At 35.9% G+C, this 26,647-nt stretch overlaps 1 protein-coding gene across 3 annotated transcripts in view; it reads right to left on the bottom strand.

Annotated features, from left to right (window-relative positions):
• The window catches only part of DDX4 (DEAD-box helicase 4), a 58,132-nt gene extending 41,349 nt beyond the window's left edge, over window positions 1-16,783 (bottom strand). For 2 of the 3 annotated variants that reach the window (XM_032472374.1, XM_032472366.1), the window contains exons 1-2: window positions 16,642-16,723; window positions 11,581-11,641 (exon numbers count right to left, since the gene is read on the bottom strand). In XM_032472374.1, coding sequence (XP_032328265.1) covers window positions 11,581-11,641; window positions 16,642-16,713 — 133 coding nt within the window. In that variant the 5' untranslated portion in view covers window positions 16,714-16,723. Of the gene's footprint in view, window positions 1-11,580; window positions 11,642-16,641 lie in introns of all 3 variants that reach the window. The other variant, XM_032472358.1, reaches the window with a different exon arrangement.
• Between the last annotated feature and the right edge of the window lie 9,864 nt (window positions 16,784-26,647).

Genomic DNA, 26,647 nt, shown 5'->3' with positions numbered 1-26,647 from the left:
AACAAAGCCAAAATCTAGTCCTTTAAGATATCAATAAAGACTTGCCAGAGTGACAAATCACTAGAAGTCTGATGGGGGTGGGAGGAAGGAAGAGAAAGAAACAAAACAAAACAAAACAATGGGAGTTGCTGTTCTGTGGGTAGAAAGTTTTGGTTACCTAAGATAAAAAAAAGTTTCTAGAGTTCTGCTGTACAACATTGTGGTTGTATTTAATAACAACACTGTACTGTACACTTAAAAGTTTGAGAATAACTCTCATGCGCTGAGCTTTTTATAAAAAAAAAAATCATCACAAACTACCTTGTACTACTACATTCAAAACTTAAACAGAAAAGTTCCAAGAAAATTAACTTACCAAAACTGATTCAAGAAACAATAAAAACAAACCAAACTGTCCTATAGAAACTGAACCACTACTTACATCTCTGGATCATATGTAAATACAGTTTCACAGGTGAGTTTTACCACACTCTCATAGAACAAATCATTCCAATGTCATAAATTTCTACCAGGAAATAGGAAGAGAAATTATTCCCTAACTCATTCCACAGGACCAATGAAACTGGAGTCTACAAAAACAGATGGAAAGATATATCATGCTGCTGGACTGAAAGAAATCAATATTGTTAAAATGACCATACTACCCAAGGCAATCTACAGACTCAATGAAAAATCTAACAAAATATCAAGGGCATTTTTCACAGAACAAAAACAAAGAATTTTAAAATTTGTATGGAAAAACAAAAGATCCCAAAGAGCCAAAACAATCTTGAGAAAGAATAACAGAGCTGGAGGAATCACACTCCCTGACTTCAGACTATACTACAAAGCTAGAGTAACCAAAACAGTGTGGTACTGGTACAAAAACAGACATATAGGTCAATGCAACAGGATAGAGAGCCCAGAAATAAACCTACACACTTATGGTCAATTAATCTACAACAAAGAAGTCAAGACTATACAGCGGAGAAAAGATGGTACCTTCAATAAGTGGTCCTAGGAAAACCAGTCGGCTACATGTAAAAGAATGAAATTAGAACATTCTCTAATACCATATACAAAAAAAAAACTCAAAATGTATTAAAGGTCTAAATGTAAGACAGGATACTATAAAACTCTTATTAGAGGAAAATATATCCAAAGCATTCTTTGACATTTATCACAGCAATATTTTTTTGGATTCATCTCCTAGAGTAATGGAAATAAAAACAAAAACAACAAATGGGACCTAATTAAAATTAAAAGCTTTCGCACAGTCAAGGAAACCATAAACAAAACAAAAAGACAATCTATGGAATGGGAGAAAATATTGCAAATGATGTGACTGACAAGGGCTTAATTTTCAAAATATACAAACAGCTCATACAGTTCAATATCAAAAAGCAAACAACCCAATCAAAAAATGGACAGAAGACCTAAACAAACATTTCTCCAAAGAAGACATAATTGGCCAACAGGCACATGAAAAGATGCTCAACATTGTTAATTATTAGAGAAATACAAATCAAAACTACTAGGTATCTCCTAACACTGGTGAGAATAGCCATATCAAAAATTCTACAAATAATAAATACTATGGAAAGTGTGGAGAAAACAGAACCCTCCTTCACTGTTGGTGGGAATGTAAATTGGTGTAGTCACTATGTAGAATAGTATGGAGGTTCCTTAAAAAAAACTAAAAATAGAGGTACCATATCATCCAGCAATTCCATTCCTGGGCATATATCTGGAAAAAAATGAAAACTCTAATTTGAAAAGATACATGCACCCCAATGGTCATAGCAGCACTATTTACAATAGTGAAGACACAGACAGAATGAATGGGTAAAGAAGATGTGGTATCTATCTATATATATATTATATATTTACTTATATATTATTTATCATATTTATTTACATAATTTATTTATATATTATATATATAAATACACACACTGGAATATTACTCAGCCATAAAAAATGAAATAATGCCACCTGCAGCAACATGGATGGATCTAGAGAGTATCATACTAAGTGAAGTCAGTCAGACAAAGACAGTTATCATATGATATCACTTACATGTGGTTTCTTAAAAAATGACACAAATGACCTTATTTACAAAACAAATAGATTCACAGAAATAGAAAATAAACTTATGGTTACCAAAGGGGAAAAAAAGAAGGATAAATTAAGGAGTTTGAGATTAACAGATACACACTACTATACACAAAATAGATAAACAACAAAAACAGAAACAACAAAGATCTACTGTATAGCACAGAGAACTATATTCAGCATCTTATAATAATCCATAATGGAAAAGAATCTGAAAAGAATATATATATGTATAACTGAATCACTTTGCTGTACACCTGAAACTAATATAACATTGTAAATCAACTATACTTCAATAAAATAAAGGCAAGATCTTAGAATCAACAGCAATTGTTTTAAGCTCAAGAAACAGACTAACATATCCTTTACTCAACAAACTGAAGTTTCTGTATACTCTTCCCAAGATTTCCTGTCTCTGTTAGAAATCAGAATACTCCTGAATAGAGGATTGGTGCCTTGAAGGGAGAGACAGGAGAGCTTGTAGGTTTCTGCTTCAATGTACTGTTTATTGATCTGGGTACTGGTAAAGGAGTGTTCAACTCATGAAAATCCAGAGCTATGTATGTTTATGATGTGTAATTACTCAATTAAAAATACTGAATCTGTGTATACACTATGCTTCAATAAAAAAAAAAAATTTAAAAAGAAGAACCTGGCCTGGCCTAGACATTTCTGTGGACAAATTCTACTGAACTTGCAATAAGTAGGTAATTTTCATATTCCAGAGTTTATCTTTTAAAAAGATGAAATGCTTGAAAACAAAATCAAATGAGAACAACATGAGAAAAGAAAACAACAATCTTACTGCATCATTGAAAAAGTGCTAACACCTAATTTCATCCAATATTGCAATAAAATAGCTATGTTCATCCTAGGAACAAACTTATCCTAGGAATACAAAGTTAGTTCAAGTCTAAAAAAAAAAAATTATTTCCCTACATTAACAAGTTTAAAGAAGAGAGATAACAGAAATCAGTAATTCCAAAAAAAGCACTGGCTAACCTTCAACTGCCATTCTGGTACAAAACTAATATCCAAGCAGAAATGAAAAGAAACTCTTAGCATGGTAAAAACAAACAAACAAACAAAAAACAAAAGCCCACAATTAACAGAAACCTAAAGCAAACATCATCCTTTAATTATAAAAATTGTGGATTATTCCCACTGAAATGAGGAAAAGCCTATACTGCTGGTTATTTCCACTACTATTCAATGAATGGTAGATTTATCCAGTGCTTTAAGACAAAAAAAAAAAAAAGAACAAAATTGTGTAAGAGATGAAATCCACATCACACATCAAGAAGGAAAAGATACTGCTTAACAGATGGTGCTGGGAAAATTGGGTTACTATCTGCAGAAAAAAGTCTCTATTTCACACCATATTCAAAAGGATAGATTCAGCTTTACATTTAAAAATTGTTAAGATGAGGGAACTTACTGAACTTCATAAAGAATAGCTACAAAAACCCTACAACTAACATCATACTTAGTAGGGAGAAACTCAAAGTTTTCTCACTAAGATCAGGTATAAAGCAAAGATGTGCCATCTCATCACTCATTTTCAACATCATACTGGAAATTCTAGTTAATGTAATAAGGCAATAGAAGAAAATAGAAGGTATACATATTGGGAAGGAAGACATAAGACATAAAACTGTCTCTTTTCACAAATGACATGATCATCTATGTAGAAAATCCAAAAGAACTAACAAAAAAAACCCTCCTGGAATTAATACGTAATTTTAGCAGGATACAAGGTTAATATCCAAAGTTAACCGCATTCCTATACACCATCAATGAACAAGTAGAACTGAAATTTAAAACACATTACCATTTACATTACACACCAAAAATGGAATTATTAGGTATAAATATTTAACAAAATATATAGATCTATATGAGGGAAACTTGAAAACTCTAGTGAATAAAATCAAAGAACTAAATAAATTGAGAAATAATTAAACATTCATAGACAGGAAGACTCAAAATTGTCAAGGTGTTAAGTTCTTCCCAACTTGATCTATAGATCCCACAGGATCCAAACAAAATTTCAGCAAGTTATATATTTTGTGGATTATCAATAAATTGATTCTAAAGTTTATGTGGAGTGACAAAAGCCCCAGAATAACCAACACAATAGTGAAGAAGAACAAAGTTGGAGGACTGACACTATTCAACTTCAAGACTTACTATAAAGCTGTAGTAATCAAGACAGTTGTGTTGGCAAAAGAACAAACAGATCAACAGTATAGAATCGCCTAGAAATAGACCCATACAAATATTGTCAATTGATCTTTGACAAAAAGCAAAGGCAATACAATGGGGCAAAGAAAGCCTTTTCAACAAATGGTGCTGGAATAACTAAACATCCACATGATAAAAAAAATTGAATCTAGAATAGACAGTCCTTATATCCTTCACAAAAATTAACTCAAAATGGATCACAGACCTAAATGTAAATGCAGAACTAGATAACTTCTAGAAGATAACACATGAGAAAACCTAGATGACCTTGAATATGCTAATGACTTTTAGATACAACACCAAAGGCATAATCCATGAAAGAAACAGATAAGCTGAATTTCACTAAAATTAAAAACTTCTCTGTGAAAGACAATGTCAAGAGAATGAGAGAACAAGCCAAACACCGGGAGAAAAATATTTGCAAAAGACACATCTGATAAAAGACTGTTATCCAAAATAAACAACTCTTAAAACTCAACAATAGGAAAATCCAATTGAAAAATGAGCCAAAGACCTAAGAGACACCTCACCAAAGATATAGAGTAAATAAGCATATGGAAAGATGCTCCATATGACTTGTCAGAGAAATGTAAATTCAAACAATGAGATATCACTATATACCTATGAAAATGGCCAAAATTCGTAACACTAACAACATCAAATGCTGGTGAGGATGTGCAGCAATAAGAACTCTCATTTATTGTTGGTGTAAATGCAAAACGGTACAGACACACTTTGGATGACAGTCTGGTTGTTTCTTACAAAATTAAACATACTCTTAACCATACTATCCTGCGCTCCCTGGTATCCACCCAAATGAGTTGAAAACATATCCACACAAAAACTGAACATGGGATGTTTACAGTAGTTTAATTCCTAATTGCCAAAACTGGGGTACAATCAAGATGTCCATCAGTATGAATGAACTTTTTAAAAAACTGTAGTACATTCAGACAATGGAACATTATCCATTACCAAAAAAAGGGCTATCAAAGCCATGAAAAGACTTGGAGGAATCTTAAATGCATATTACTAAGTCAAAGAAGCCAATCTTAAAAGGCTACACACCATATGATTCTAACTATATAACAATCTGGAAAAGGCAAAAAATACAGAGACAGTAAAAAGATCAATAGTTCCTAGAGTTCAGGAGAAAGAATGGAAGAATGAGCTGAGAGCACAGAGGATTTTTCAAGGCATTGAAAATATTCTGTATGATACTATAATGATGGATACATGTCATTACACATTTGTCCAAACCCACAGAATATACACCACCATGTATCAATGTAGGTTCATCAATTGTAACAAATGTACTACTCTGGTGCTAGATGTTGATAGAAGGGGAAGCTGAGCATGTTGGGGGCAGGGAGTTTATGGGAAATCTCTATACCTTCCTTTCAATGTTGCTGTGAACCTAAAATTTCTCTAAAAATATTCAGTATTTTTTTATTTTAAAAAATGATTAAGACGGTAAATTTTATGTTTATTTTTACCACAATTCAAAAAAACCCCAAAAAACAAAAAACCACCTCTCCACTATAATTGAAGACCTATAGGCCAGGTGGACCAGAAAAACACTAATGTCAAAGAATCTTTTCGGGGAGCCCTGTATGTACACTCATACTGCATACATTATGTCCTGATCTTGAACTCAAATAAATATGGCCACCATGAATTAAAAAAAAAAAAGACAAGTTCAGAAGAATAAAAGCTAAATATGAAAGGTGAAACTAAAGATAACTTAGGTGGTTACTTTTTTGACACAGAAGTAGGGAAGAGCTTCTTAACTGAAACTGTAAAAGCAAATCAGAAAGCAAAAAAATTAGTTTAGTTTAAAGGCTTCAAACTAAAAATTCAATAAGGAATATCAAATTAAAATTTTTGATCAGTAAGGAATGTTATGGGCCAAGTTAAGAGATAATAAATGGAAGGAAATATTCACAAAATCTAAATCAGAAAAAAGTGTAAAATCTAGAACATCAGAAGAATGCCTACCAACCAACAAGAGAAAGAAAGCAAGCCCAACAGAAAAAATGGTCAAAAAGATGAATAAGCAACATACATAAGTGGAAACCCAAAAGGGTAACAAGCATATGAAAAGACAGTTCAGCTCATAAGTAATCCAATAAATGCATACTGAAACAATGAGATTTTACTATATACTCAACAGAGTGGCTAAAAGTAAAAGATTGAATAATATTTTTGAAGAAGAATTAAAATGGCCTCACTTAGGCTAACAGATTGCTTACTTTAATGCTTGCCCTTGAAACAGTCAACTAACCGGACTGACTACTCACAGCTCCAGGCCCACTGTTAAAACTAAAGGTATTAATTTTAATGTTTCTACTTTATTCCAGTAATCGAAAGTAATAATCATGCTTAGTTTCTGAGCTGTTTTCCAAGGAGAAGGTCATGGAACTATAACCTTACAAAATATATCAAATTACCAAAAAGACCACGCCGTGGATAATTCCAAGATAAAAAGATTGAAAAAGTGACAACCGCTAGCCTCTATAGAATTGGTCGCCTGGAGACATCATGACACCACTCTAAGTCTTATGACAAGAAAATGATTCTGTTGATTGTTATCAATGTTTTATTGTTTGAGCTATGGCTATATAATCACCCTACCCCATCCCCAAGGTGGGTTCACAGTTTTGAAGGCACTAGCCTGCTGTGAGTCCTCTTTGCCTGGCAAAGCAATAAAGCTGTCTCTTTTCTTCTATGCTCTAAGACCCTGTCTCTGAGTTTCAGTTTGGCTCATCAGGGACAGGGGCTGATCTTTCGGCAACAATATCAATTGTCAGTGGGACTATAAGAACTCTCATGTTCTACTGATGGGCATATAGATTGATAAAGCTATTCTGGAAAACAATTATTAAATATTTAGTCAAATTAAGTACATATACACCTGATGACCCTGTAATTCCTCTACTGAATCCATTACCCAAAGAAATTCTCATTCAGACCCATAAAGTGATATGTGCAAGACTGCTCATTCTTGTGGTGGTGGAGGGGAACAGGAAATATAATCACAATGTTCATCATGAGGATAAGGAGGTAGACAAAACTTGGTGGTACTACATGCAGTAGTTAGAAATAATGCAATCAATTATCAGTTAGTAATATATCTTAAACATAGTAGGAGGCAAGAAACAAGAATGAGATCTTTAGCAAAGCAACATTTTTCAAATTAAAAATATAAGCACACAAAAAATACACACACATAACAACATATCTTTTAAAACACACAAGAAGAATGGCTCCTTCAGGGAAGCAGAGGAGTAAGAATTCCCTGACAGTTCTCTCTCACAAATAGCTAGTCTAGGAAGAATTCAAATCATTCAAAAATGGGTAAGAAAGAAATCAGCACAGGCAGCACAGGATCCGTACAATACAATGAGGAAAGAGAGAGGGAAGGATGAAACATGAAATGAAACAGAAAGCAGTTCAAAAAATTTAAATCCTCTAGAAAAGAACTAGATGATTCCTCTCTAAGGAAACTGCTCTCCCCAACAAAACAGCCTAGTCTGGCTCAATCACTTAATAGTAGAACCCATTAGTCAACAAGCTGTGTCCAGGCAGAGAGTTAGTTTCCTGTCAGCAATTTAATGTTCCACTCTTGAATACAAAAAGGCAGGCAAGGATCACCAGACTTTTCACGAAAGTCATCTATACAAAACATATACAGGAAAAAAAGTCTAAGAAGCAATAAAGGGAACAGAGACAACATTCAAATTAAATTATAATAATCCTCAGAGGAAAAAATAAGAAAATTTCTCATCTGAGTGTCTTCTACAATAAATATAGAAAGTCCCATATCAAGGTACATAATCATAAAATTTTCAAAATACGTAAGACAAAATAAGGTCCCAAAATCTTTAGAAGAGTTTAGAAAAACAGTAACATACAATGGGCCAGGATTCAGATAATTGAACTCAGCAGCATCACCAGAATTTCATGTACAATGAAGCAGTTATAGTTTGGGGAGAGAACTATTTCCAACCTAGTTTTACTCTTAACTATGAATTAAGTATGAAGGTAAAGACATTTGCAATCTCTTAAATTTACTTCCTATGCTTCCCTTCTCAAGATGCTGTAGAAAAATGGGTTCCTTCAGTGGGGAGGTGGAGGAATCAAGATAGAGACATGGGATTCAAGGAAAATGGAATGTGACACAGGAATGATGTGAAGGATAATTCTTAAGATGAGACCCTAGAAAGCAGCAAGCCTCTACTGGAGAGGATGGAGGAATCAAAGAAAATGAAACTGATCACTGCGTATGTGATAAAAACTAACTATGAAGGTAGTTTGATGGATATCCATGCTTAGAAAGATGTGTCAAAAATCATAAACATAAATAGTTACGAATGGATAGCTGTGTATCTGGCAGAGGGTTTGGAAGTGAATTAGCAATAGAAACACAGATCAATTAAACAAAACAAAGTAATGATTAACCCTAGTAAAAAACAAAACAGAAGACTGAATAATAACGGAAATGTAACCATAATATATTATATAGTTCTTATGTGAGTTATACAAAACCATGATATAAAAACTGAATACAGATTTTTATGCAAAAAGTGTGATAACTATAGGAGAATGGGAAGGGAAGATGTGTGAGTGGTGTATACAGGGGGAAGGGGAGGAGCTAAATATTGGAATTGGAGTGGGATTGGATCCAGGACCCACCAAACCCCTAATCCCTTCCACTTACTGCTACCCCCAGGATACCAAAATCTCTGGATTCACAGTTCCCTTACATAATATGGGGTAGTCTTTGCATATAACCTAACATCCTCCGCATACTTTTAAAATCATCTCTAATCACACATAACACCTAAAACAATGTAAATGCTATGTAAATAGTTGCCAGTGAAGGGCAAATACAAGTTTTGCTTTTTGGAACTTTCTGGAATTTTTTTTCCCAAGTATTTTTTATCCAGAGTTGGTTGATTCCACAGATGTGGAACTCGTGAATATGGGTACTCATGCTAAGTACCATGCTAAGAAGTTAAATGAATAAGAAAGGGGGATTAAATGTCTTCAATTATAAGGAATGAAGTTATCACTTTACATTTTAAAACCAGGTAATGTCAATTCTCTACACTGAATTTTGGAAAGAATTACGTTATACCAATTGATTTAGAATGGTTTCCACAGCTGTCATTAAAAGATGTAGTATTCCAGGGTTCCATTTCCGTGAACAGATGATGAAAAGGAGTATCTCTAAATACAATCATAAGATCATAGGAAGAGTGTGGAAGACAAGGGCAGGTAAGGAAAGGAAAAGCAAGACAGGTATTTATGAATACTTGTATATATATAAATACCTATGTGAAAAGGACCATGTATAAGTATGCCAGTGAAATACAACTATATATATGGCAATACCTGCAGAAATCCAAAAAATCAGTCAAACTGTCAATGGTGGCTGAACCTGGGAGCCAAGATTTCAGATAATTTTCTTTCTTTCTACCTCTGTCTTAAAGGTTTTTACTTTTTTTGGTTTTTTGCCGTAACAATACTTAGGTATTGGCTTAGCAGAGCATTCATTGGCGTAGTTTGTATTTCTGCAATAAGAAAATCCATTTTCATGAAAAAAATTTACCTAAAAAAAGGGTTACCACAGTATTTGTTACTCAGGAAGTAAGTAGGCAATCTATATTTTTCATTACTTGATTTTATTTCATTAGTCTGAATATTCAAGATCTAATGATAAGAAAATTCTGGCTTTTAGTTGGTGGTTATTTCAATCTAGCTTCTTTAAGATTTCATCTAAAGGTAATGTTATACCTTAATATACCAAACTTCCATTCCTTTATAAAAATTGTCTTTGACACCTCACAGAACAAAGCTGAAAAAAAATGATCTATGCATATAGATGTGTTAGAAGTATGAATTCCTTTTACCTACTTTTCTTTTTGAATATTTCAAGTACACACATGCATGTGGTTAGCCTTTTGTGGGGGTTTCAGCAGGCAGCAATTTCATAAACTTTTGAGAATCTGAATATTCAACATGTAACCACTGCATTTACATGTTTACTAAAGGTAAATGCATCTTGACAATAGCAAAAGCATCTCTTCTAAACTTAACTTCTTTCTATCAAGAGAATTACTCTGAACTTAAGGTGAACATGGGAATTAAATTTGTTTCAACATGATGAACTCTCACTCTCAAACTTCCCTTCACATTTTAGAAACTACATCTCCATAGGTTTTTTTTCCACTTTGGGATAGGCTTCAGTGAGCCAGTAGCTCTCTTGACTACAGAGTTTTACCTCATCCACTGATTTTTGATGACAGAAATGATGAAACTACCTGATGTCACCAGGCCTTCTCTTCTTGCACTAGAGTAAGACTTTACAAAAGTAGTAGTTACTCAAATTCATAGAGACTAATAGTAAAATCACAGGAACTCAAATTTATGGAAAGTACATGGTGGTTGCCAAGAGCTGCAGAGAGGTGCTGTCGGGGAGTTATTTAATGGATATGAAGTTTCAGTTTGGGAAGATGAAAAAATTCTAGAAGTAGATGGTGGTAATGGCTGCACAGCAATGTGAATATACTTAATGTCACTGAACTGTACACTTAAAAATGGTTAAAATGGTAAATTTTGTGTTAGCTGTTTTACCACAATGAAAACATTGTAGAAATAGTATTTCAGCCTGCTTTGGACTTCAACAAAATGAAAGACTACTGCCATGAGTTTAACTTCCTAGCCCAAGTCCTATCACTTACACTCATTCTCATCAACTCTATAAAATACTTAGGCAACTCAGATAAAAACAAGTGATGGGGAAAAACAGCAGCTCCTTTATCTTGATTTATTTCTCTTATTTGCCTAGGACTTCTCCTAAATTAGTTTCCAAATCCCAAAGAAACTCATATCTTGAGGCTATGGCAGGTTGAGTTACCACCGCTGCAAACTTACAGTCCGATTTCCTACTGTCTATGTCAGGAACCCTGAGAATTCCCTAGCAGCCTGAAAACCAAACATGCAACTTCCAGTCTGGGCAAAGGTTTTACAGAAAAATCACTAGATCTAATGACACAGTCTATAGCACTACTCACTCTCCATTCTCCCTTCCTCTAGCCTGAGGTGGCCCCCATCCTAAAATACTCAAATCAGAATGAATTCCCACTAGGAAATTTTTAAAATATCCTCTACAAGATGTCTACTAGTCTGTTCCTCATCCAGTGGGAAGCCCTTTCACCTTTTTGCCTTAACACATACCTGATGATGAAGCTGGAGTCTTGTTAAAAGAGTCTCCATTTGGTCCAGAAGAATACCTATCCTGCAAGAAGGAAGAAAAGACTAGTTTTCTACTTTGAATAGTAAAAATGCACCATGTATTTCACAAATACTAGAAAATTTTAACTGGACTTTGTTCAGAACAATTATAGAATGTAAGATTTTTCTGAGTCACTGAATGTTCCTTTATTAATTACTCCAAAACATCTTCACTTGGAACATTATATGTAAAGCATAGTAATGTATCACTTAAAACAGTGGTCAACAAACTTCAGCCACAAGCCAAATTTGGCGGGCCACCAAATAAAGTTTTATTGGAACACAGCCGCTCTCATTTATCTAGGTACATCTATTGCTGCTTTTGTCTTTTTGAAGGAGGGTTCCTTTTGGATACATGTCCAGGAGTGGGACTACTGGGCCAAATGGTAAGTCTATTCCTAGTCTTTTGAAGAATCTAGTATGGAGATTTCTTTAAAAAACTAAAAATAGTTGTCATATGATCCAGCAATCCCACTCCTGGCCATAAACCTGGAGAAAACTCCAATTCAAAAAGATACATACACCCCAGTGTTCATAGCACTATTTACAGTAGCCAAGACATGGAAGCAACCTAAATGTCAATCAACAAATGAATGGATAAAGAAGTTGTGATATATATGTATACAAAAGAATATTACTCATCCATAAAAAAGAATGAAATAATGCCATTTGCAGCAACCTGGTTGGACCTAGATATGACCATGCTAAGTGAAGTAAGTCAGAGAAAGGCAAAAATCATACTATATCATTTATAAAAATGTGGAATCTAAAATGACACAAATGAACTTACAAAACAGAAATAGACCCACAGACACACAAAACAAACAAACTTATGGTTACCCAAGGGGAAGGGGGAAGAGATAAATAAGGAGTTCAGGATTAGCAGCTATAAGCTTCTATATCCAGAATAGATAAACAAGGTCCTATTATATAGCACAGGGAAGTATATTTAACACCTTGTAATAACCTATAATGAAAAAGAATATACATGTGTGTAACTGAATCAAGGACTCCTATAACCACCAGAAGCTGGAAGAGGCATAGATTCCCTCCTAGAGCCTACAGAAGGAGGAAGCACTGCTGACACCTTGATTGTAGCTTCTGGCCTTCAGAACCGAAGAGAAAATTTTCTGTTGCTTTAAGCCACCTAGTTTGTGGTAAATTGTTAAAGCAGTCATAGGAAACTAATACACTGTACTTCTCCCTGTTGCCCTGATACCCTAAGTTTGCTCCCTCCTCAGAATCTTTGCACATGATATCCTTCTGGGACTCCTTTAGGTCTCCAGCTCATGAGTCATTTGTCTCAGGTAAGCTTTTCCTCTCCACCTGATCTAAATCCCAACACACTTTCCTGATTTTTTTTCCACAGTACTTCTATTTATATTTTATTCTCGATGTGCTTATTCTGTCTCCCCCAGTAAAATACAACTTCCATGATCACAAGCCCCTATCAATCATGTACACTACTATCTCCAGCACCTGGTAAGGCTCAATAAAAATTTACTGAATGAATCACAAGTCATCACATTAGTTATTTTTAGAACACTTAGCTATAAACAATTTATAACCTCTACCCACCCAAATGAATCAATTTAGACATTTCAAATATTTTAAACATAAAGGTTCTCATATACAACTACAAATAACCTGTTTGCATTCTGGTGAACACATTTCTTTTTATCTTGTATGTACACTTATTATTTTTCAATTCTGGAACACCATACTTTTATTTTTTAGGCCTTTCATCTATTTAAAAAATGAATACTTCTATTAACATGGTAAGTTGTGGTTGTTGCTGTTGTTGTTAAATATGGTAGAGTTCTGATCTCAAATACTTGTCAGTTTGCTACTCAAATGAACTTTTATCAGGATAACTTATGAACTCTGCAGATGCTTCTTTCCTGTCCAGTTTAGGGTCCTAAGCAGACAGTTCCATGTGTTCCTTCCCCAGTACTTTAAGGGCCTTTGCAAATATCTTCCATTTTATGCCCAGAATCCCCTGAACTGCATCAGAGTATTACATCAACTTGTATAGAATACAATGATCTCATTTCCTATTTTAGTTTCAAATAAATGATTTCAAATAAAACTGAGACAAACTGTCCAAGTAAACTGACCAGATTGATTACATCAGATAGCGCCACCTAATATTTAAATTTTGAACAAAATACATCTCTTCTCCTTTGATCTAAAACAAAAATTAAAGTCCCAAAATACAGACAATACCATCTTCCATCCCTTTTTCTGATTCATAAGTCTAAGCCAGATCAGCCCATTCACACTCCCAGGTGAAGTCTGGTCCCTTCCTCAGTTTATCCAGCAACAGTTGCCTGGAGTCATCTTCAAGAATTAATGCAGCTTCTTCGGCACCTCCAGAGCTAGAAAACTCCAATTCTGAGTGACACGTACCACACACAGACCTAAAGTTTCAGTGACCTACCAGGTCACACAAGAAAGAGCAAAACACCTCAAAATTTTCAACCATCAAAGCCCAGGAACAAATGTGTCTGTGGCAAGCACTTATAATCTAAGCCCTAATTCCTGTATGTGAGGGAATTTTCCAAATAAAAGTTACTTCCCCAAACAAGAACATTTAACAATCCAAACTCATATTGAAGTTATCAAGTGCAGACTATACCAGAAACCTACTCTCAGGACAGGGTATATACAGAGGAAAAAAGGAGAAAACAAAAGGCTCTCTGGTTTTAGCTCCTCCTGCCAATCTCCATCAGTTGATTAGAATCCTTCAGCCATAACTGCAGATCCTCCCTCAAAAGGATTCATTTTTCTCTATCCTCTGGGCTAGCATGACCAACATGTCTGCCATCTCTGCAATCTCTTTAGCCTTCTCGCATCTTTTTGTCACTGTGCCCTTGACACCATCATTTAGATTCCGAAGATGAGTCAGAGCACTTCCCTGGGCTTTTTTTTGGATGAACAAATTGTCCATCTCTCACAACTTGCTCCTATTCAGTACATACGATTTAACATGCTCTCAAGTAAGAAACACAGTATCTTCCTACATCTCCTTTATGTCTAGCAGCAGAAATTGCTGGAAATTTTTCTCATGCTCCAGCACTTCAACTTCCTTAGATATGCCAACCCAACGACGTCCAAGCCATTTTCCCCTTTTTCAGAAACTACTGTATGAATGTGAACAAAGATTCCACAAATTTTCTTATCTAAACAATTATTAGAAAATCTGCTATTATTGCTTAATAAAATTATAATTGTAGATGGATTAATTATCTCAAGCTGTTCCCTCTATCACATTGTGAAATGTGCCACAAAAAGAGGCAAATAGATTAGACAGAAGTGATCACTGGGTAAACTCACTCCCATGATCATCTAACAAAAAGCATTACAGCTAACAAGCAAACCCAATATCCTATTACAGTCACCATACTCATCCATTTCAACACTCATCCCAACAAGTTTGCATGCAATGCACAAATGTCTAACCACTGAGATTTATGCACTATCTAACTGCTAGATTATCAAATTTCTCTTAACCTCACATCTTTTACTGTTCTATCCCCAGGTGGTACACTCACTTCAAAAACCAGAATTGGGAAGTTCTAAGAGCTACCAGAATAGTAGCCTATTAGTTCAAAATTATATAAGCTTGTGTCAACATTAAATTCCAAATAAAGATCCTGATAAATACTGAGAAAAGTATGATCACAGATATTGCTACCAATCCAAGATGGTGTCAGAACCAATATAAATTTAACAAAAGGGAAGTCTAACTGTCTCTTGAAATAGAAATTCAGTTAGAACAACCAATCAGAATAGTGACTTAAAAAGAAAATAGGCTATAGAAAAGACCTCAGATTTCTCCTACATGAAAATGTCATTGTATTCATCCTTAGTTTCTACAGTTCTTATTCAACCACGGCAGTGAAATAAAGCCACTGATTGCGTCACATTCCGTCAAGTCAACTAGGCCAAATAACTAATTGCACAACCAGTACCAGGTGTTAAGTTTTCAGACTAATACAAAAGTATACTACAAATTGGCCCCACACAAATATGTACTAAGAATCATAAGGTAGAATTGTTAACATAAATTAATATTCAATTTAGTATGCTCAATATCAAGAAACAAGATATGCTACTGAGTAGCAGAAAGATTCTGAAAAGATAAATTTGAAAGACTGACAGTCAACTATCCCCAATTTCAGACACTCTATACAATAAATATGCACATGCTACAGTGCACTATACTGTCTGAAGAACACTTAATGAAGACAAAATCTCAGACTAAGAAAAAATTAAAATTAGGTGACTATTAAAATCCAAGTGGAAGAAAGTCTGTACCTGTGAATCAGGCTTTGTATTAGAACAAATCTATTGAAAACCAGGGGGAAAAAGAGCCATAAAATATCCTTTGATCAAGTAATTCTGTTTTTGAAAAAATCTCTTAAGTCAATTTCATTTTTAAGTCAATTTTTCAAATCAAAACTGAAACCCAAGAACCCACTTCATGATTCCTTCTTCTGAATTAATAGTGTAACTCTTCAAAGGTCATTGAAGAAAAATATCTGATGATTTGTACATTTGAAGATCAAGCTGATGTTACCATCTCAATCACCTTAATGTTTTTATCCTGAGACTCTTCCTCGTATAAAATCAATTTTCAGAATTCAAAATGTCACCCAAAACCAAATTATATTTTTCAATTTTCTATATAAGTCTCAGAGACATTCAACATTAGCATAGGCTTGCTTTCACCCATAGTTAAGTCCCAAATCACTGAGATTTAAATTAGGTTGTTAATAATATTACATATATTTTTAATTAGCAAATTACCTCAGAATACTGTATTCTATTTGAGGCTTACCATGCTTCTTCATCATTCCCCATAAGATAGTTAATAACAACCACATGGAGATAAGCACAGCATAATGAAATAGATTGTGTAATTTAGAACTTTCCCAACAGTGATTTTCAACTCGATAAAATCTGTAGCATTTAATAACTGCAAACTTTAAATTTTACTACCTTCTCAAACACAGGAACATAGTAAGACATACGAGGTTTGATTATTTCTGCTTCCCAATCTTCATCTCCCATGGTGGCTTCAAGTTCTAATTTTATAAAAATACAAACACACGTATTTGGCCTTAATTAGATCAGAATCGTATCTTTAAAAGTATACACCCTCATCATTTCACATACACTCCTTGAAACTACTCAATTAGGTGTTGATCCTCCCCAAAAGTTTTTGCAAAAGGGGCAATTAAGCTTTGTTTCTTACCTAGAGACAGCATTTACATCCATCCATTTTTTTCATTAAAAATTAGTTGAACCACTTACCTAATCATTAGCAATCGCCATGTCCCCACTGACGCTTAGGCTTTCCCCCCAAATCTGTTCTCCATCGAAGGGTTCCCAAACCTCTTAGTGGATATTAAAAGCAGGGGAAATTTTTTTTTCAGATATTACTCAAAGTTTCTCCCTTCACACACCTACCTTCAAAAGTAGGTAAGAGATTTGGTTTGGCGTTTTCGATATAGTTTCTTGGTAAGGGGGGCCGGGGGGCAGGGGGGCCCAGGGGCCCGGGAGCCCAAGGCCTTGAAATGTGGCTGGGACTGGAGCGGGGTTAGGTGGCCCGAATGCCTCCAACAAGGGACTAGTTTTGCCAAGGAGCGTTTATACACAAATGGTACTACAACCATCCTTGTTCAGAGAAGAAGCCGCGCAGGGGCTGCTCAGAAAGGTTCCTCCGCCTCATCTGCAGGCCTCGACCCCAGAATTCAGGCACCCACGGTTCTTCTGGACCCTCAGGCAGGAGTCAGAAAGACCCCAAAGGATGGCTTCACACCTCTGCACACACCGTCCATTCTTCGCTTGGCCCAAAGTCCAGCTATTGGGAATCCCCCAAGGTTAGGAGGAGACCGGAGCGGTGAAGAGAGCCCCCAGCCCACTCACCTCTTCACTGTTTCCTCTGCTGGGGTCCTCGCAGGCGCCGACGCCGCTTAAACGGCTGCACGTGCACGACACAGGCTGCGTCATGTGCGCAGCTCCAACAACAAATGGCACCTGGCGAGTAGCGCCATCAGCCAATCAGCGCTCAGGCAACCCGCGTCGTCCCGCCCTCATCTCCAGCCACTCCTACCCTGTTTGCTCGCAAGGCTGCAGTGGCCAGAACCACTAGTTTACTCACAGAGTGGTCCGTTAAACCTGGAGGTACGAGGCTGGCTGTGGGCCTCTTGTCTCTGGACTTTTGGGTGGGGTCCTCACTCTGAAAAGGCGATAGATTTTTCCCTGTGCAAGCACTGCAAGCCAAAGGAAAACATAAGAGTAGAGGGGTAAAATGCCCTCCCACCTACTACCTCCTTAACTTTCTCTCGTTTCTTACTGCAGTCCCTGGCAGTTGGCCGCTCCGGCTCTTCATTTCTGGGGGATTCCCGGGTGCCTCAACGAATGGCTGAGGCCAGTGGAGGTGTTGCATTTCTCTTTTCCTCTTAATGAGGGCGGGGATGAGACTCTGTCGCACTGATGCTCCAGGAAGCTGTAAAGAAATTAGCTTACTCATACATTTGGGGATCCAACTTTGGGAAGGAAATGCCCCATGATCCAGAAGAAGGAAATTGTGCTGGCATAGGTCTTTTATCAAGGATTGGATTTGTGATCCAACTGTTTTCTATATCCCTAGGGGTACTGGCCAAACCTAAGGGTGATATAAGGTTATATTATTACTTACGCCCTCATTAATCAGGTATCCTTTTTCTGCCCCGCAAAAAGTCAGGGAAACCCTCCATATTTTCCCATCCCTCCAAAAAGCATAACAACGGACAACTTAAAATGTGTAGTTTTCGTTTTTGGTTTTATTACCAATATTTTCCGTTCTTTAGATCTTTGAATAAATTCTTGAATATTTCATTCAATCTGGCACTCAGGTACAGAGGTTGAAGCACTGTATAAACTCACCTCATAATTTTCAGCTCTAGAACCACCATTATTGGTCTGTCTCTTCCATCAAGAATATGTCAGGACATAGAAAACAAACTTCTCGTTACCAGCGGGGAAAGTGGGTAGGAGGGATAAATTAGGAGATTGGAATTAGCAGGTACAAACTCCTATATGTAAAACAGATAAACAACAAGATCTTACTGCATAGCACAAGGCACTATATTCGATATCTTGTAATAACCTACATAGAAAAAGAATATTAAAAGGAATATATATATATAATATGTATAACTGAATCACTATGCTGTACGCCAGAAACTAAGACAATATTGTAAATCAACTATACTTCAATTAAAAAATTGAAAATAAAGAATATGTCAGGATTTATTTATTTAGCACCAAACTTTGTCAGACTCTTGTCAAGGTGAATTGTTTTTGAAAGATTTTATTAAACAATGGTCAATCCAGAATATACTTTTAAATAATTGTCATTTTTAATAATTTCTATTCTTAAACATTTTTATATCATACCCTTGAGGGGCTAATACCTTCAATCACTGTATACGTGGGGTGGGGGGAGACCACCAATACTCCTTTGTATTTGAATTTGTATATAGGATTCTCTGAAAAATTCACTTTGAATTGAATGTTGTTCTTTCAAAAATTTTTATGTCATGGGAGAATATGTACTAAGTGAAAAGAGCAAAATATGAAATTGTGTAGATAGAATGATAACCCGCTAGATTTTTTTAAGTATGGAAAATTTGAAGGTATTTTCTAAAATGGACATATATTTTAAGACACTTAGCAAAGGAGGAGGGTATAGCTCAGAGGTAGAGTAAAGCCTAGCTTGCACAAGGTCCTGAGTTCAATCCCCAGTATCTCCATTAAAATAACTAAATAAATAAATAAACCTAATTACCACCCCCCCCCAAAAAAAAAACACTTAGCAAATATTCTCTGCTATTCACCTTTGGGAAGAACAGATTTTTGTTTATTTCAGGTATTGCAATGAAATGATTCTTTGAGAAACATTCAATGACATAATTTTCGAGAGCTAACCGTAGTTAAGAAAAAGTGAACTCTGATGAGAACTGAAGGCCAATACTGAGGAAAGGATGAACAATGGATGAAAATAATATAATTCAATAATTCAACATAAACAGTGAAAAAGGACAGCAATTCAGTAAATACTTGCTCCTTAATGTGTCCCAAGAAAGTAAAGCCACTATATTCTATTCTCTGGTTCCCTCTAACAGATTTTAAATTAATAGTGGAAATAAATCACAACATAGGGGAAAAGCAGGAATTCATTAAGTTGTTAAATAGGCTTTAAGTGAGCATCTACTGTATGCCAGGTGCTATGCTAAGTGCTACAAGTAAAATTAGTCTATCTCTCAAGGAGCAATCTAGTAAAAACAATGGCAGTGGCTAATGAAATTTAAAACTTTAAAATTCCTGTCTCAGAAGTTTTTCTGGAAAGTTTATAGAGTTTCTCCAAATTCTCTAAATCCCTTGTAATCAGGTAGGACAAGAGTTTCCTCAAAGATGGCTCTCAGTTGGAATCAATGTTTGTAGTTAAGTTCAAAGTAATGCAGATAAAGAGAACTGATTTTTTTTTACATTTTTTTATTGAGTAATAGTCATTTTACAATGTTGTGTCAAATTCCAGTGTTGAGCACAACTCTTTAGTCACACATGAACATATATATATTCATTGTCACTTTTTTTCGCTATGAGCTACCACAAGATCCTGTATACACTTCCCTGTGCTGTATAGTACAATCCTGTCCATTTATTCTGCATTTTAAAATCCCAGTCTGTCCCTTCCCACCCCCCCCAGAGAACTGATTTTTTTTAATTGAAGTATAGTCATTTTACAATGTTGTATCAACTTCTGATGTACAGAATAATGTTTCAGTCATATATATATACATACATATATTCCTTTTCATATTCTTTTTCATTATAGGTTACTATAAGATATTGAATATAGTTTCCTATGCTATACAGTAGAAACTTGTTGTTTATCTATTTTATATATAATAGTCAGTACCTGCAAAACTCAAACTCCCAATTTATCCCTTCCCCCTCCTTTCCCCCCTGGTAACCATAAGTTTGTTTTCTATGTCTGTCAGTCTGTTTCTGTTTTGTAACTAAGTTCATTTGTGTCATTTTTTTAGAATCCACATATAAGTGATATCATATGGTATTTTTATTTCTCTTTCTGACTTACTTAACTTAGTGTGATGATCTTCAGGTCTATCTATGTTGCTGCAAATGGCATTATTTTATTCTTTCCTATGGCTGAGTTGTAGTCCATTGTATGTGTATGTATGTATATATATATATCACAACTTCTTTATCCAGTCATCTGTCAATGGACATTTAGGTTGTGAAAACTGATATTTTAGACAACAATTTTGTATAGTGTGACTATGTACAGATTAAAATATAAGAATTTCATGACAAAAAAATATAACAAAGACAAATGACAAACTGGGAAAAATATTTCCAACATAATCCAGAAAAAGGGTTAACATCTGTAATATAGAGAGCATCTACAAACAAAAAAAAGAAAAGATCAACAAATCTAAAGAAAAATAGCAGAAGATATAAATATAACAAGTCACAGAAAAAGGAAAACAAACAGCCATTAAATACATGAAGAAATATTCGATTTTATTCATTTTATGAGCAGTGCAAATTAAAACTATATTAAAATGCACTTTTTCACCTATTAAAATGGTGAACATTTGACTTGGTAAGTGGAGTGCAGGCTGAGTTTAGCTTCTTCTTGCCTTTTGGCTAGGCCCCTTTGTGCGGAGCCAGCCTCCAGAGCTGTATCTGGTGGCCCTGGCTAACCCCATTTTACAGAGAGAGAAAGATGAAATAACTTGCCCAAGTTCACATTATTAATAAGTGGACAACCTGAGATTACCAACGCTGACTTCTCAGCCAATTGCTAAGGTTTCTCCCTCTAACTTTTTGAAAGCACCAACCCTTCAGTCTCAGGAGGGGTAGAAAAGAAGAGATTCATTCTTCATCTAGATTCATGGACAGGACCTGGTTACTACTACTCTTGAGGTGAAATACTTCCTTTTTCATACCTAGGATGACTGACAGCAGTGACATCCACAAATCACTTTTCTTTTGCCATTTGGGACACGAGAAATCAGCTTTCTTTGCTAGGTATAGCTAACATCTAGTGGAAATGTAAAGGGTTAGACATTGGTACACTATGCTTTCCTAGTGACTGTTTATCAAATTCCCCATGATTCACTGATGATACATTGTTTTGCAGCAAAGGGCCAAGAAGACACCTTAGTCTTAGAAAGAATTGTCCAAGATTCCCTAACACAGTATTTGACTTCTTATCCTTCACTTTAAGTTCTCATTAAATTTACTCGTAAGAGTGCTTCAGGGCTGCTGAATGCATTATGTCATCTAGGAGGTCTGGTTGATTACAAGCAGGATCTCTCTCAGGAATGCTAGTTACACTCAAGACTGATTTCTAAACCAGAATCTCAATGTATGTATTCATAATGGGGAGCAAGTAAGGCTTGTATGTCTTATTCACTGCACCTCCTTTCTCAGTATCAAAACACTGGGAGTATTTGAATTATTAATCAGGAAGTTGCTAAGTGAGCATGGAATCAGAACAAGTGTTGATGAAATATCTTTACTTCACAATAGAGAAAACCTCTCTAGTCACCAGTGCCCAGACCCAGTCTTCTCCATTTGTACCAGTTTCCCACACTTGAGTCATTTGAATACCACATTCATGATACTTGCCATTGGTTGCATACTATTAATACTTAGTGTTTCTCTAATCGAATAAACTGTTTAAACTTGAATATTAGCCTCATCTAAGCAATTATACTTCTGAAATCATAAGTTTTATGATTTCTAATACATTAAAATAAATATTAAATATAAACACTAAAATGATTATCAAAATAAAAATTGTGCATGAATTGCCTAAAATTAGTGGTATATGTACCACACTTTGATCAATATTGCCTTAGCCATTACTGGAAAAATATGGGTATTTTTTAGCTCTCAGAACCCTACTTGGTATGCTGAAAACCCTTTCTGGTTACTTTCTTCCTCAGATGTTTTACTAGCACAATAGTATCTTGGAGACATTATAATCCACCACCCCCCTTCTTTTTGTGTTGATTCACAGGGCTCCAAGCTACAGTATTTAATTTCTTAATATTTTGTATGGTTATGTGCATAGTAGGAGATTCTCAAATATTTATAATACTTAAGAATGAACGTTACCTATTTAAGGTAATCCATTTTTGGACTACTAGTAGATTAAAACAACTTTTTCATAGCCTTGACATGGTGCTAGGCACAGACCACATCAATCAAAAATGATTATTTGAATAATGTGAAGATAATGCTGAAAACATAAAGTTCCCATCGTGGGAGCACCTTCAAAATACTTAGATAACTGGGATCCTGTTTCCTAGTCTTTCCTCTGTAGTAAAGAACAATTTTTGAACGGTTTAAACAACTTACAGCACAAGTGGTTTAATTCAAACAGCTTGCAAAGCAATCCCAGCCTGTCTTAAGGAAACAGCTTGGTCTCTGAGGAGCCAGGACAAAGGTTTTTTAATTTTTTAATTTTTGTCAGTCTCCAGGAGAGGTTAAAACAGCAGAGGTTCATTTGAAGCAGCCCCTTCCCAAAGGAACTGGGCCAAAGTAATTTTCAGCCAGCTTCAGTTGAAACATTCTGATCTTCAGATCAGACCAAAGTGCCTAACAAGTACTCAGAACAAGGCCATAACTAGAAAGATGAAACCTTTAAATAGATCCTGAATAAAGTCAGGAAAGCTTCAAATGTAAAAAAGGGAGTGAGCTTGCATGGGGGAGAAAAAGGGAAAAGTCCTTTCCTTGGAAGAATTTCAGTTAAAAAATGAAAATCTCCACTCCGTACTCTCTAGGCCAGGGGTCAGGAAACCACAGTCCTAGGAATAAATCCAGTCCAAAACCTGTTTCTATAAATAAATAAGAATATAGCCACCCCATTGGTTTACATATTGCCTGTGTTGGCTGCATTTACACTATAAAGGCGGAGCTGGGTAACTGCTAAAAGAGACTATATGGCCACAAAGCCTAAAATATTTGCTACTGGGTGCTTTACACAGAAAGTTTGTCAAATCTTGCTGTAGACCAAGAAAATAATTGCTAGTGACTTGTAGTTCCTAAACTATGAGGTCACTACAGAGAACACAGGGACATCACAGAGCATTTTAAATTTTTGAGGAAGACATAGCAACATCTGTTAGATACCATGTGAGCCAGCTTGAAATACTGCACAGTTTCAACACTAGATCAAGTTATTTTTTTGGATAACATCATATCTTTGCAAAGCTGAGTTTTCAGCAGTTGCTATGATCTCAAGCAAGTATACAAAATCCAGTGTGGAACAGGAAGTGAAGATCGTGATGTCCCATCTGATACTAAGGTTTGAGAAATTATGCAGTGCCCAATAGGTGTACACATCTAATTAGTAAGCAACTGTGCTCATTTATGAATAAAATATTTTTCTTTCAATTTATACACATATTTAAATGGCTACTAAGTTGTTAGGGTATAAACATGCATTAATTTGTTTAGACCTAACTACTTAGTAAACAGAAACTAAGGACACTGAGAAAAATTTACTCAGACACTAAAGGTGACATGCACCTTTGCTCTAGCAGATGATCATCAATAGCTACCGATCATCAATGACTGGTGCAGAGCTGAAGGGGAATTTTGGAAGAGATGATATCTGAGCCCACTGAATAGTCTTAATATCACAAATGAAAGACCTCCAGAAATCATATGCTTCCTGATGTGATGGGAAGTATAAAACACCACCTATAAAGGCTTGATTTAAAAAATCAAGTTCAAGTATGATCAAGCTTCTAGACTTAATTACCAGTCTACTAATCCTATAAAGCCTATATTCTTTGTTGTGTGACCACTCTATTCCATTAGCTTAGTGGTCAGCTATTGATTTAACAGAGATGTCTTAATTTAATGACTAGAAACAAAAATTTAAAAAACAGCCAAAATGCAAAAAAACCTTTCTGTCTTTGCCAATTAGCTGTGTGTTGTTGGGGCATTCCTTCATCGCTTAGCAAGATGCTTTACTGTTTTGCATTAGCCTTCACGTTCTGCTTGCACAGACTCTGAAGGTCAGCCAGAAATGAAAGCTTAGAGTATTCTCAGGTCTTTTCTGACCATGTGTTCAGACCAAGGCATGCATGTGGCGTTCTAGATTTCCCAGAATAAGAGGAAGCTTTTCAAAACCCTTATTCCCCAAGTATCTTCTTCCCCAACCTCTTCCTTCCTAGGCTGTTTGGTCTGTTTATTGCTTGCACCAACTGTAATACCTTGTCCTGGTGGCAGTGGCTAATACATTTGCTTTATATTCTTTTGACCAATACTGCCTAGGAAGCTGCCTCTGCCCAGGGGAAGCTCCAAAGCAGGCAAAATAAAGGTAAGCCCTTGAACCAAACCTTCAGGGAACCACCAGACAGGTCAAAACACACAATTAGAATTCCTTTAGAATAAGGTCCATATTGCCCCCTCTGCTACCAGCAATCTACACCAAGAATGTGGGCTGTTGTCTTCAATGCCACTGCCAAGCTGGAGATGATCACTGAGCTCTCTTGTCAAAATTCAGCAGTCTTTCTTAAGTGTTCCCCTGGTTGTTGGTTTTTATTACATTCCAGAGCTCAAAAAAAAAAAAAAAAGTTTATTCTGACAGTTTCACCAGCTTATTTGTTGCTTTTATAAAGGAACGGTTTTCAAGTTCCCTATTCTGCCATTTTTGCTGATGTCATTCCATACCATTTACTTTTGTGTTTCTCAGCCTTGCCTAAAAATATTTTCTCAGCTTGTAAAGTGGAGAAAGAAGAAATTTTTGCTATCACTGGCACTATCAAAAGAATGTACTGCTGATTTGAAGGCAGGCTAAAGAGCAGTTGCAAAAGCTTTTTAACAAGGATACCACTAGCGAAATAACTTTTATCTGCCTTAAAGGCAATGTTCATCATATCCCCTGCCTTGCATTTGTCAAACCTTCAATAATAGAGGTAGTGTTTGATGGTGTTTGAGAGCACAGGCTTTGGAATAAGACCTCAGTTTGAATTAGACCTCAGTTTCAGCTCTACTGCCACTTGATAGTTGCTTGGCCTTGAGTGACTCACTTAAATTCTCTAGAGCTGTTTCCTTTTCTGTAAAATAGGGATAATACATACTTTGAAAATCACAGTAACGACTTAAAGAAATAGTGTATGTAAAATGCTTGGCACTCAATATTAGCTACATGTTAAACTTGGGTTGTTTAATTTGGGGTTCTTAACACATTACAGTACATTGTCAGTTTCTTCCTGGTTGTTTTGTCAAAAAAAAAAAAAAAAAAAAAGCCACTGGCTTCCTACCTAAGAGGGGCTTAGGTATTGTCATACGCTTTTCAGGAGACTTACCTTGAGCTGACTTTTTATAACAAGCACACTAATTCTACTTAGATTGTATGTTTATTTGGGGTGGATTTGGGAGAAATTGTTAGGGATGGGGAGAAAGTGCTAAAGCCCTCCCAAAGCCCCTCCTTTAGCCTAATGACTAATTGTCAACACGTAAAAAATAAAAACAAACAATCTAAGTGTCTAGACAAGGGAGGAAAAATGTCAATACAACACTTCCTTTTTTTTTCAAGCCAGCATCACTTGGTATTTGCAGGCTTCAAGCACGTGACGAGAGTACAGAGCACCAGCCAGAAGAGCCTCATAAGAGAGACAGATAATGGGAAATTAGCCCTAGATGGAGATGTCACATCAGCCCTTTCTCATGTGGCCTCCAGGGCTGTAAGGACGGCAGGAGATCGCGTCTCTCCTCCTAGGTATCTTAAGGGCAGCAGGCGGGGAACCGACTCTGTCGCAAATGTCAGGAGGCAGATGAGATGCGGTCTACCCACTTGGCTGTCCTCCCTTCCAAGGCCGGAGGGCTGGGCTCTGCGGCGGGAGGTGCGCTGGCTGTCGCAGAGCCCTCTGGGAGTTGTAGTCCACGGCGGCGGGAGGTTTGACGG

Source organism: Camelus ferus, chromosome 3 (assembly GCF_009834535.1).
Source record: "Camelus ferus isolate YT-003-E chromosome 3, BCGSAC_Cfer_1.0, whole genome shotgun sequence".
Lineage (NCBI taxonomy): Eukaryota > Metazoa > Chordata > Mammalia > Artiodactyla > Camelidae > Camelus > Camelus ferus.
This window is presented reverse-complemented; position numbering and strand designations above follow the sequence as displayed.